The sequence below is a fragment of the Microcaecilia unicolor genome, chromosome 3 (assembly GCF_901765095.1).
Source record: "Microcaecilia unicolor chromosome 3, aMicUni1.1, whole genome shotgun sequence".
In the NCBI taxonomy this organism is placed as follows: Eukaryota; Metazoa; Chordata; class Amphibia; order Gymnophiona; family Siphonopidae; genus Microcaecilia; species Microcaecilia unicolor.
Genome location: NC_044033.1, coordinates 220,294,884 through 220,307,534, shown reverse-complemented (window position 1 = coordinate 220,307,534; position 12,651 = coordinate 220,294,884). Strand labels below are relative to the sequence as shown.

At 42.7% G+C, this 12,651-nt stretch overlaps 1 protein-coding gene across 1 annotated transcript in view; it reads right to left on the bottom strand.

Moving 5' to 3' along the window:
• LOC115464388 (vomeronasal type-2 receptor 26-like) overlaps nucleotides 1–2,145 on the bottom strand; it is an 80,904-nt gene extending 78,759 nt beyond the window's left edge. Inside the window, exons 1-2 of the mRNA XM_030194774.1 lie at nucleotides 2,110–2,145; nucleotides 1,630–1,651 (exon numbers count right to left, since the gene is read on the bottom strand). Of these exons, the coding sequence (XP_030050634.1) occupies nucleotides 1,630–1,651; nucleotides 2,110–2,145 (58 nt within the window). The remainder of the gene's footprint in view (nucleotides 1–1,629; nucleotides 1,652–2,109) is intronic.
• Between the last annotated feature and the right edge of the window lie 10,506 nt (nucleotides 2,146–12,651).

The following is a 12,651-nucleotide window of genomic DNA, read 5'->3' as shown; positions in this document are numbered from 1 at the left end:
GGGGTGCGCTGGTATCGGGGCCGTTGCGGGGGAAGGGAGTGCAAGGAAAGAGCGGCGATCAGCTGTTCAGCTGATCGGAGGTTTTGGAAGCGGCGGCGGCGTCTGGAGAGAATTTGTTCAGTGGCCTGGCGTCACTGGCGGGATCAGGCGGTAGCAGGGACATCGGGTGATGTTTTTGGTTGCGCTCCTTGTAGCGCCGGGTTTTTTTGGGAAATATGCGGAGTTCGGGCGGTGGGGCACGAGGAAGCGGTGGCCTGACCGGCATAGACGCTGCAAGTTGCAGCGGAGCAGGAGCGGGGCGGAGCGAAGGCGAAGAGGGGAGAGTATGAGCGCTGATTGGCCCTGCGTCGGAATTTGACGTCGCGTCATGACGTCAGACGTACACAGCTGACGCAGGGCCCAGGAAATCATTAATTTTAAAGGGGAACCGGCTCTATTTAGCGGGAGAGCCGGTTCTGAAGATAAATAAAGCCGGGAATGGGACTGGAGATGGGGAGGAGAGTGCTCCGGTGCACTCTCCCAACGTTTTAGTTTATTTATGTGGCGGTTTGCGATGGAGAGAGTGCGGCACGCGCTGGGGAAGCGCGTGGGAAGTGAAACAACAGCTGATGACACGAGCCAGCTGTTGTCGCGTGAATGGAGCGGCGAGGGCTCGTGCACGAATGAAAAAGGGTGATTTTCAGGCTTCAGGGAAGAAAAAAGGTACAAAATTTATATTGTTTTAAATTGCTAGGTGTTTGTATATGTTTAAAATGTGTTCATTTTAATTTGGAAATGTTTGGTGTATGTGATGGGAAGGTTGGAATGCAGAGCTCGTGCTAGCAGCATGAGCTAGGGTAAGGATTCTATGTGTGACGGTTTGTCAGTTGGGAGGTAAGTGCTGAGCAGGGCAGAGCTGTGTTTAAGAGCTGTGCTCAGCTGAGGGGAAATTTTGTGTAAAAATAGAGAAAAAAGTACTTAAAAAGGGATCTGATGAGTGTGTTTTGAAAGGTGATCAGTAGGTAATGTAAATTGAAAGCCTGCCGCGTATTTAATGGCTTTAGAGAGGAATGAATGGCAGTGCACTAGTACTGGAAATAAACGGATCTTATAAATCTTGATATCTTATCAAGGGGTGTTATGTTAAAAAGGTATTGCCAGTGATAGCTGAGGAACACTTTAGACTTTTAAACCTGGATGGTTGTAAAAAGAGCTGAAAAGTGAAAAGCTATCCTGAAAGACCCTAAATGATTTTAAAGAGAAAGGGGATTTCTGAAATTGAGAATTTGGCCCGTACTTATTTAAAAATTATTATTTAGCACACTCTTTGAATTAATTAAACTTTGGGGAAGGGAAATAGAATAGGGATTATTAATTATATGTTCTTTTTGGGAAGCTAGATAGAAAGTGTGAGCATCAAGCACCTGAAAATTGTGTGAATTAGTTAGGTTTTAGGGTTATTGTTTTTTTATAGCTTAGAGTAGTAGGTGTCTTCAGTCCCTGATTCCTGTACCCTGGCCAGGGTTCAACTCTACAGTCCATGGTACCCAACGATTGGAATAATAAGAAGATACAAAATCAGCAGAGGAGATGTGTATCAAAGTATCCTTTTGAAACTTTTTTTGGAATAAAGGAAAATAGTGTACTTACCTTGAAGTCTCCGGCGCAGAACCTGAAAAAGAAGAAAAGAAACAAAGAATCAACTCTATATAAGGGACTCATATTAAAATATAATTTTGCATGCATATTTAACTTTTATTAAGAAGTTGAACTGATACTTATCTGATGGGAAGTAACACGGAAGGGGAGCTTTATAGAGAATAGAGAAACCTATAGGAAATAAAGAAATGAAATGTTAAGGTTATTAAGGGGTGTGAAATATATTGTGTTCATTTAAATCCATATTAGAATAAAGTAAATTTTTATTAACCAATTGTGATTTATAAGTTTTTTTGTGCCCTTCTTCTGCGCTGGGTGAAACACTCGGCTCAGGCGATATCCTTTTTGAACCCAGGAGTGGGGGAGGGGTTACAAAAATGGCGTCACGGACAGGATAGTGCCTTCACTTTATCAACAAAGTGAAACAGAGGGGCAGAAATATATGTGTATGTATGGTAAAAAGGTATTTACTGTTTTTAAGCAATTCATGTAAAGGCAATTGTTCATCTCTGGTGAAAAGTAAAATTTGAACGGTTGGGGCAACTGTTGTGTGGGGAGGGAAATTTTGTTTGTTTATTGGGCCCACATATCAGCTCCAGAGAAGAACATGGAGGAACTACAGCGTCAGATTGACGAATTGAGGAACTCAATGGAAGGACGGGGACGAGGTGAACCAAGCCAACAGCAGACCACTACAGTGGTACTTCAAAAGGAGAAGAATATTCCAGATTTTTACGGGTTTCCCACCCGTGCAGGTGACATCCCGGTAGAAGAATGGATTGTGACGGCCAAATCAGCCTTAAAGATCCTGAGAGTGCCATCGGAGGACCAACTGGAGATTTTAAAAGATCACATCAAGGGTCAGGCTAAAGACACAGTGAAGTATATGGCCAGAGAAAGAGAACCAACAGTTGAGGACATCTATGAATTACTTACTCAAGTATATGGAGACAAAGTCCCTCTGGGTATACGAGTAAAGGAGTTTTATGATAGGCGACAAGGTGATAGGGAAACTATCCGGGCATTCGCATACCAACTTCAAGAGAAGCTAGAGATGATCAGAGCTCGGGATAGTTCTCGAGTGAGTCAGCCAGAGAATGTCCTGAAGGAGCAATTTCTGTTAGGCCTTAAAGATGTGTCACTGAGAAGAGAGATGACCAGAAGGTGGGAAGACAATCCGGAAATACGGTTTACAGATCTGATGCAAGCTGCCATCCGTTGGTCTGAGGAAGAGCGGATACCTGAGCCAGGGGTTTCTCGAGTAAGGATTCTTCAAAGGGGACAGAGCGAAGTTTCAGAGCGTCCCGTCTCCACAGAAACGGAAGGGCTGGTGACCACACTATCTGAGATTTCAAAACTGCTGGGGCAGATGGGGAGGAAGCAGGATGAAATATTAGAATGGCAGAGAAGAGAAACCATAAGTCGTCCTAATGATACAAGAAGAGAAAGGACGACACCATATGGAGGTACTAATCGGAGAACACCTCTACGGGATGACCGAGGGCTTTTAGTTTGTTACAGATGTCAGGAACCCGGACACATAGCCAGATTTTGCCAAAGTGAGAGGAGGGTGACATCTGGGTCACAAGCTGGAAATTCAGAGGAGAACAATCGGCCATCCACAAGTGCCGGTGCTGATTTTGAAAGAAAAGGGAAAGCACTAGTGAAATCCGCACATGAAGGGGAAACACAGACACCCACAGTAAGAGTGCAGAGGGTGCAGGAAGAGAATTTGGACACCAATCGGGAAAGTTTTAAGGACAGAGCAATCGGGAGTAGTCCGGTATTAACAGTGTCCTTTGGAGGAGTTAAAACGCAGTGCATTGTGGACACCGGATCAGATGTCACCACCATCGTGGCAAGTCATTTTTATAAGTATTGTGATAGTATAAATCAATTACAAGACGCAAGTTGGATCACGTTAACTGCAGCAAATGGTACAGACTTGCCGGTATTAGGATGTATCGAGACCACTGTGGAATGCCTGGGACAAAAAGTGCCATCTTGTTGCATTTTTATTGTGCGGGATAATTTAAATACTGGTAAAACTGAGAAGAATTGCATCCCAGGCATATTAGGCATGAATGTGTTACAGTCCCTGGAAGGGTTGTTTAAGGATCTATCTCAACTATCACCAGAATCCAAACATGTTGGGGTTACCCGAATTTGGCATGATATTGTGCAGAAAAGGAAGTTTGAAGAACATGACCCTTCAAAAAGGTTAGGGTTCATCAAAATGATAGGCAAGGAGAAACATATCATACCGCCCTTGTCTGAGAAAATTTTGAGCGGTAAATGTCATAGTGTTAGAGGTATGACGGCGTGTACAATGCTTGTAACTGCAACAGCTACAGTGAATCTGCCAAGAAATATGATGGTGACTGCTGGCAATGAGAAGGATGGGGCAGAGAACCCCAGTAGTAAGAACAAGGAAGAAGGACACCTCAGCACTGAGTATGGTGAGGTGGAGACCCCAAAGAGTAATGGGAAGGATGGTGAAAAGGAGAAAGAAGAAGAGAAGGAGGCAAGCAGTGAGAGCAGTGAAGGTGCATTCAGCAGCGATGAAGAGAAAGATTTCTTTATCCTGTCCAACACAGAGGTTGTTGCCTGCGTGAAAAGTAAAATAGATAAACGAAGGGGTCACATAAGTGTCCAGAATGCTGGTGCGTCAAAAAGTAGTGAAGAGGCAGTAGTGGCAGAAGAATTGTTTGATTTGCAGCGACATGATCCAAGTTTAAGGCCTGTTATTGAAGCACTGGAGATAAAACAAGAAAGGCCTAATGATTATGAAGAGTGGTCCGTAGAATCAAAAGAACTATGGAAACACAGAAGGAGGCTGATGCTCAAAGATGGAATATTGTGTAGAGTCATTGAAGATTATAGAGATGGGAAAGAGATTATACAGATGGTAATGCCAGATATTGAGAAAAAGAAGATTCTGGAGAGATACCATAATAAGGGGGGGCATTTTGCAACGGAGATCACATGTAAACAAATAAGAAAGCAATATTTTTGGGTACATTTGACCAAAGATGTCAGTGATTGGATACAATGTTGCAAGAATTGTGGATGGGCAAGAGAAATGGTGCCTAAAGAGAAAGCGCCTATGCAACCATTTGTAGTTACAAAACCTCAGGAAGTGGTTGCGTTGGACTACACCGTTTTAGAAAAAGATACAAGAGGGTTTGAAAACGTGTTGATTATCACGGACATGTTTACCCGGTTCACTATTGCAGTGGCAACACGAAACCAGACTGCAAAAACTACTGTAAAAGTACTCTTAGAGAGATGGATCATGGTCTATGGTTGCCCTGAAAGAATTCATTCAGATCAAGGAAAAACATTTGAAGCAGCAATTGTTAAGGAACTTTGCCAGAGATATGGAATACAAAAATCTCGCACAACACCTTATCACCCCCAAGGCAATAGCAGATGTGAGCGTTTTAATCGGACCTTACACCATTTACTAAAAACTTTGGAAGTTGAGAAGAAAAGAAGGTGGTCTGAGTATTTGCAAGAAGTTTGCCAGATATACAATAGCACCATACATGGTAACACCGGGTATACTCCCGCCTATTTATTTCTGGGACAAGAAACCTTAATGCCATATAAGGAATGGATGTTTGATGCGGAAAAGATGGAGTTGTCCACTGAAGAGTGGTTGAGAACACATGAAGAGACCTTACAGGAGGCCCGTGAGTTAGCGAGAAGATGCTCAGATCAAAGTGGGCTTAAGACAAAAAGAGCTTATGATCGGCTTGCATGTGGTTCAACTCTGGAGCCTGGTGTGTGGGTGCTAGTAAGGAGACAAAATTTTGGGGGTCGTCATAAGTTGCAGAATATATGGGAGGAAGAACCCTACCAAGTGCTAGAAAGGTTGGGGTCTGGAAATAATGTATATAAAATCTGTACCAAAATGGGTATAAAGAAAATATTGCATAGAAACCAATTGAAGCAGATCAATTGGGACATGTCTGACGTAGATTCAATAGAGGAAAATATCATGAGTGAAAGAGAATCTAAAAAGCTCCCAGAGAATGAACAAGTGTCTAGTGAACCTAATACATCCTGGCTCATTATTACCAGGAGGGATAATCCTCAGAGAAATGAGCAAGATGTAGAAAGGGAAAGTGTTGTTGTGGGGCATGAACCTGAGGTACGAGTTTCGGAGAGAGCAACAAAAGGGAAAATTCCTGTATTTCTAAGGGAACATTTTATTATGAAATAATGGTAGTACAGAAATGGAAGTAATGTAATAGAATGATTTACAAGGAAAATTGTTGAATATATTGAAGTGTGGGGGGGTGTGAAGTGGATGGAATGATTTAAAAAAAAAAAATGTTATTTCATACATTTTTTTTTTTAACTTGGCTAGGCCGAATGTAACCCATAAGGGGTTAAAATAAACGTACCTGGGGCTGCTTGTGGAGGGAGATCCGGCAGCCACGTGTTTTGTTGGGGTGCGCTGGTATCGGGGCCGTTGCGGGGGAAGGGAGTGCAAGGAAAGAGCGGCGATCAGCTGTTCAGCTGATCGGAGGTTTTGGAAGCGGCGGCGGCGTCTGGAGAGAATTTGTTCAGTGGCCTGGCGTCACTGGCGGGATCAGGTGGTAGCAGGGACATCGGGTGATGTTTTTGGTTGCGCTCCTTGTAGCGCCGGGTTTTTTTGGGAAATATGCGGAGTTCGGGCGGTGGGGCACGAGGAAGCGGTGGCCTGACCGGCATAGACGCTGCAAGTTGCAGCGGAGCAGGAGCGGGGCGGAGCGAAGGCGAAGAGGGGAGAGTATGAGCGCTGATTGGCCCTGCGTCGGAATTTGACGTCGCGTCATGACGTCAGACGTACACAGCTGACGCAGGGCCCAGGAAATCATTAATTTTAAAGGGGAACCGGCTCTATTTAGCGGGAGAGCCGGTTCTGAAGATAAATAAAGCCGGGAATGGGACTGGAGATGGGGAGGAGAGTGCTCCGGTGCACTCTCCCAACGTTTTAGTTTATTTATGTGGCGGTTTGCGATGGAGAGAGTGCGGCACGCGCTGGGGAAGCGCGTGGGAAGTGAAACAACAGCTGATGACACGAGCCAGCTGTTGTCGCGTGAATGGAGCGGCGAGGGCTCGTGCACGAATGAAAAAGGGTGATTTTCAGGCTTCAGGGAAGAAAAAAGGTACAAAATTTATATTGTTTTAAATTGCTAGGTGTTTGTATATGTTTAAAATGTGTTCATTTTAATTTGGAAATGTTTGGTGTATGTGATGGGAAGGTTGGAATGCAGAGCTCGTGCTAGCAGCATGAGCTAGGGTAAGGATTCTATGTGTGACGGTTTGTCAGTTGGGAGGTAAGTGCTGAGCAGGGCAGAGCTGTGTTTAAGAGCTGTGCTCAGCTGAGGGGAAATTTTGTGTAAAAATAGAGAAAAAAGTACTTAAAAAGGGATCTGATGAGTGTGTTTTGAAAGGTGATCAGTAGGTAATGTAAATTGAAAGCCTGCCGCGTATTTAATGGCTTTAGAGAGGAATGAATGGCAGTGCACTAGTACTGGAAATAAACGGATCTTATAAATCTTGATATCTTATCAAGGGGTGTTATGTTAAAAAGGTATTGCCAGTGATAGCTGAGGAACACTTTAGACTTTTAAACCTGGATGGTTGTAAAAAGAGCTGAAAAGTGAAAAGCTATCCTGAAAGACCCTAAATGATTTTAAAGAGAAAGGGGATTTCTGAAATTGAGAATTTGGCCCGTACTTATTTAAAAATTATTATTTAGCACACTCTTTGAATTAATTAAACTTTGGGGAAGGGAAATAGAATAGGGATTATTAATTATATGTTCTTTTTGGGAAGCTAGATAGAAAGTGTGAGCATCAAGCACCTGAAAATTGTGTGAATTAGTTAGGTTTTAGGGTTATTGTTTTTTTATAGCTTAGAGTAGTAGGTGTCTTCAGTCCCTGATTCCTGTACCCTGGCCAGGGTTCAACTCTACAGTCCATGGTACCCAACGATTGGAATAATAAGAAGATACAAAATCAGCAGAGGAGATGTGTATCAAAGTATCCTTTTGAAACTTTTTTTGGAATAAAGGAAAATAGTGTACTTACCTTGAAGTCTCCGGCGCAGAACCTGAAAAAGAAGAAAAGAAACAAAGAATCAACTCTATATAAGGGACTCATATTAAAATATAATTTTGCATGCATATTTAACTTTTATTAAGAAGTTGAACTGATACTTATCTGATGGGAAGTAACACGGAAGGGGAGCTTTATAGAGAATAGAGAAACCTATAGGAAATAAAGAAATGAAATGTTAAGGTTATTAAGGGGTGTGAAATATATTGTGTTCATTTAAATCCATATTAGAATAAAGTAAATTTTTATTAACCAATTGTGATTTATAAGTTTTTTTGTGCCCTTCTTCTGCGCTGGGTGAAACACTCGGCTCAGGCGATATCCTTTTTGAATCCAGGAGTGGGGGAGGGGTTATTTACAGACCCCATCTGAAAAGCCAGAAATGTGAGGAGCAAAATCTTTAAATTTTAGTTGATATTCAACTGGGAGCCAGTGATGGCTTTTAAGCAAAGGAGTGATATGATCAAAATTGTGTGAGTGGCAAAATTCAAGGATAACTGTATTCTGCAAAGTCTGTATCTTCTTCATGGTTTACCCATTTAATCCCGGTGTCTAACTTACTACTACTACTACTATAAATCATTTCTATAGCGCTACCAGTCGTATGCAGCACTTCACAATTGAACATGAAGAAAAGACTTAAGTGTCTTTTAAAGAATTACCCCCATGATATCTTGCAAGACAGATCAGGATCAATAGTATACTTCAATCTTAAGAAATTGTTGCATAGTCACACAGTAGATGGCGACACATAAAGACCTGTATGGTCCATCCAGTCTGCCCAAAAAAGAAAAACTCATAGCATAAGATAGGATGTAAAAATACATATGTATACTTGATCTTGATTTGTCCTTAACATTTTCTGGGCACAGACTGTAGAAGTCTGCTCAGCACTGGCATTGTTCTCCAACTATTGAAACTGTCATCAAAACCCCACTGCCGCCCATCCAAATCCATCCAGCCATGATTGGACACAGACTGTAGAAGTCTCCCCAGCACTGGCTCTGCTTTCCAACCACTGGAGTTGCCACCCATATACTGCCAAGTTTGTCTGATTGTATTCTCTCTCCATACAGGACTCCCCTATCTCCATACCACACTCTCCTGAACTCTAATATCAAACCCATCTCCACCACCTCCCGAAGAAGGGTACCCCAGGCATCCACCACCCTATTCATTTAAATTTACCTCCCGACGTCAGTTCCCCTGCAACCTCAATCTATGTCTCCCAGTTCTACTGACCTCCTGTCTCTGGAAAAGGTTTGTAGATTAATACCTTTCAAACATTTGAATATCTGCACCACATCACCCCTATCTTTCACCACCTCTAGGGCACACATCCTAAGGTCCCCAAGTCTCTCCCCAAATGCCACACAGTGCAAACCCCATATCATTCCCGTTGCCCCTCTCTGAACCACCTGAAGGAGAGAGACACTGCATTGTGTGTGTGTGTGTGTGTGGGGGGGGGGGGGGTCAAGGAGTGACACAGGTGCTGCATCAGGGGGGGGGGGCAAGGAGGGAGATAGGTGCTGGACAGGAAGGTCAGGTAGGGAAGAGAGAGATCTAATAAATAGGTTGAGGAAGAGATGGAAAGAGATGGAAATAGGAGGGCAATACAGGAGACGTGCCAGGACCTGCAGGGAAAGAAGGAAGGAGGTGCTAGTCCTTCACAGGGGATACAGAGTAGGAATGAGGGAAGAGAAAGAAACACTAGCTGGACCACTGAGGGGGGGGGGGTTGCAGAGGGAGAGTTGCTGGCCAGGAGAGACAGGAGGGAAGGAAGAGAAAGAGTGAGAAAGAGAGAGAGACCCCTCCGAAGGGACACCACCTTGCAAGTGGTGGAGGGGCTTCCGTGTTTCAATGACTCAGAGGGCTATGCTGTAGGGTTACCCATATCAGACAGGCCTCTGAGGAGAAACCAGACAAAGAGTGTCCCAACCTGGAGGATCCAAGATGGCGTTGAGGGAGGACGTACGCTAGTTGAGTTCCCGTTTTACACCAGAATGCCTGAAGAAGAAGGCGCGCTCCCCAGAGAATGGGGAAGAGAAAAGGCAAAGCCGTTGTGCTGTCCTCCTCGAACACGGCTGGGGTTCCCACCACTTCTCAGTCTATTTTGGAGAGATTCGGGGTCATAACGTCGGGGATATCGGTTCTTGCTTCGGGGAACAGCAAGGCTTTACTGCCGAATCTCAGTGGAGAGAGTGACTTTGAGTCCCTCTGTTGGCACGACTCCTCCAAGACCCAGAAATAGTAATGCTTCGCTATGGAGGTCAATAATGGAAACACCCGAAGTGGGTTAGGATTTTCATGTGACCCGAGGAGGTCCTGGCGCAGCATCGACTCCAGATAATAAACCAACTGGGGGGTTGGAGAGTGAGCTCTTCCCCTCAAAGATATCTGGAGCGATTTCTGTGGAGAAATTGGACTTGGTGAAGCCAATAATGTCATAAAGGACATACTATAGGAACTGCAGCAGAATGTGAATAACTGTCTTCTTCAAATGTTTAAAAATTTCACTATGTGAGTTAAAGAATTTATATTAATACTTATCTAACAAAGTGGAAGTCCAAGATATAAAAAGAGACTTTGATTATGGAAATGGCTTCTCTATGAAAATTAGATAATTTGGTAATGAAGAATAGTTATTTTTCTTGTAAAAACTGGAATTTCTGGAGAACCAATTAAGGGAAAATAACTTGAGAATGATAAATTTACCTATAATATCCTATATATTAGCTACTGAATTCTTGAAGAAATATTTCTCTGATACTTTGCTAATACCTTCTGATAGCCACCTTTTGGTGACTAAAATTATATTTCCTTTAAAATCTTCTTTCAGAAATTAATTGACAAATTAATTGACATTTTGGAAAATTCAGAAGTTATAGATAGAGTTATACTATTAGTGACTTTCGTCTTTGATTAGATAGGAACAACGTTTTAAAACTGTATTTTCGATATATGGTTGATAGTTTTTTGGGTTCAAAGATGAATATATTTCCTGACACATCAAGGGAACCACAGACTGGGAGGTGTGAAGTCTTGGCTTTTCAGCCAGGAATCATTGCCCTAGATGGGACCTTCCTAGCGCGATTCCCTTGTAAGTGTTTTATTTCCTTATTACTTATTTGTTTGAACCTAAGAAATTATAAGAGTTTGTGGAAACAGATGAAGAGTCCTCTGCAGCAACTTCCTTCAGTTACCACTGTACCGGCTGCAATAACCGATTAACCTTCCTCCCTCAGAAAATGTGTAAGATTAACCGTTTTGAGTTTTTCTTATTTTCTTTAAGATTGTTTTCCTGATCTTGGATCTTCCAATTGTGGACAATTATGTAAATATATATTGTTTAGAGAAAATGTTTTCCTTTTTATATTAATTTCTGTATTTCCTTACATTTATGTGATAAATGTGAATGTAATTAAGTAAAATGATAAATAAAATAATTAAAAAAGAAAGAGAGAGAGAGATGCTGGCATTTGGGGGGGGGGGGGGGGGAGAACTAGGGGCACAGAAGAGTTTTGTTTGACAGAGCAAGAATAGAGACACAGAGCTGGGAGATGGTCAACCTGGTGGGAAGACAGGTGTGATGCTGGGTCAGATAGATAGAGATTCAGAAAGAAGATGGATGGTGGACATGGAGAGAAAGGAAGTGCCAAATGGATGAGGAGACTGGCAAGACAGTTAAGAGAAGAAAGTGGAAAGCAGAAACCAGAGCCTAGACCCAAAACAATAAGAAAAATAAAATGACCAGACAGCAAAGGTAGAAAAAAGAATTTTATTTTCTATTTATTGATTGGAATATGTCAGTTTTTCGAATATGCATCTGCCAGAACTAATTTTAGACATGGCTGGGGCCCGTGAGAAGAATCTCACTCATTGGCTTCAATCTTCAACATTGCGATGGTAAATCTCCAGTATTGGGATGGGACTCCCTTGGAATCTCTGAGAGTACCGGTGTGCGACTAGGAAAAGAGTGGCTGAGGGAAAGGGTGGTGGAGAGAACAGACATGAAAGGGAGAAAAGGATGAGAAGTGAAGGAGGGAGTGAGAATTGAAGAAAGTGAGATGAGAGAAACCATGGAGATTCAAATATACATGAAGAAGAAAGAAATTATGATGGCATGGGAAGAAGACTGAAAGAGAATCCTTAAAAGAAGGAATGTGAGGACAGAGAGAAAACCAAGAACAATTAGAGGTAGAAGACTGAAGTTAAATTTCAGACACAAAGTTTTTAGTAAAGATTTTTGTGCCAGCTGAGCTGGATCAAGAATTGGCAATAGGTGTATTTTGCCCTTCTCCTCCAACCCTGTAGTCATCAGAATTAGTATGTTGTTATACTGGAAAGACATGGGGGAGCAGGAGGGGGCTGTGCCAGTATTTGATGCCATAGTCTGAAAAACATCTAAAACTGCTATGACTGAGTCTCAGATTGAAAGGGGAATAGAGAGTAATACCATCTCCCTTTTTTCACAAAATGAAAACGGTGATTTCCTCATTACATCTTGTGGGAGACAATGGTGTTGGCCAAAGTGGGCTCATTATATTGTATTGTCCCAAATATCATGACAGCAGCAGTAAGAGATTACAGGAGAGATGGGTGGAGTTTGGAAAGGGGTAAGGGCAGTGGCGGACTAACAGTGATCAGGGCCCCTGGCAGTAAGGGTTATCGGAGGGCCTCCAGCCACTGCCCATCACCCCCACCACCACAGTGCTGCCGCTGACCTGCTACCACCCCCTATTTTTTAGCATCTTGAAAGTATCCAAAAGATCTACTGAACAAGCACCGTATAAAGATTTAGAAACCAAAAAAACAAACATAAAACTTTGAAATAAATTCTAGCCTGAACCAGCAACCAATGCATCTTAGCCAGTAGAGAACAGACTCTCTCATACCGAGA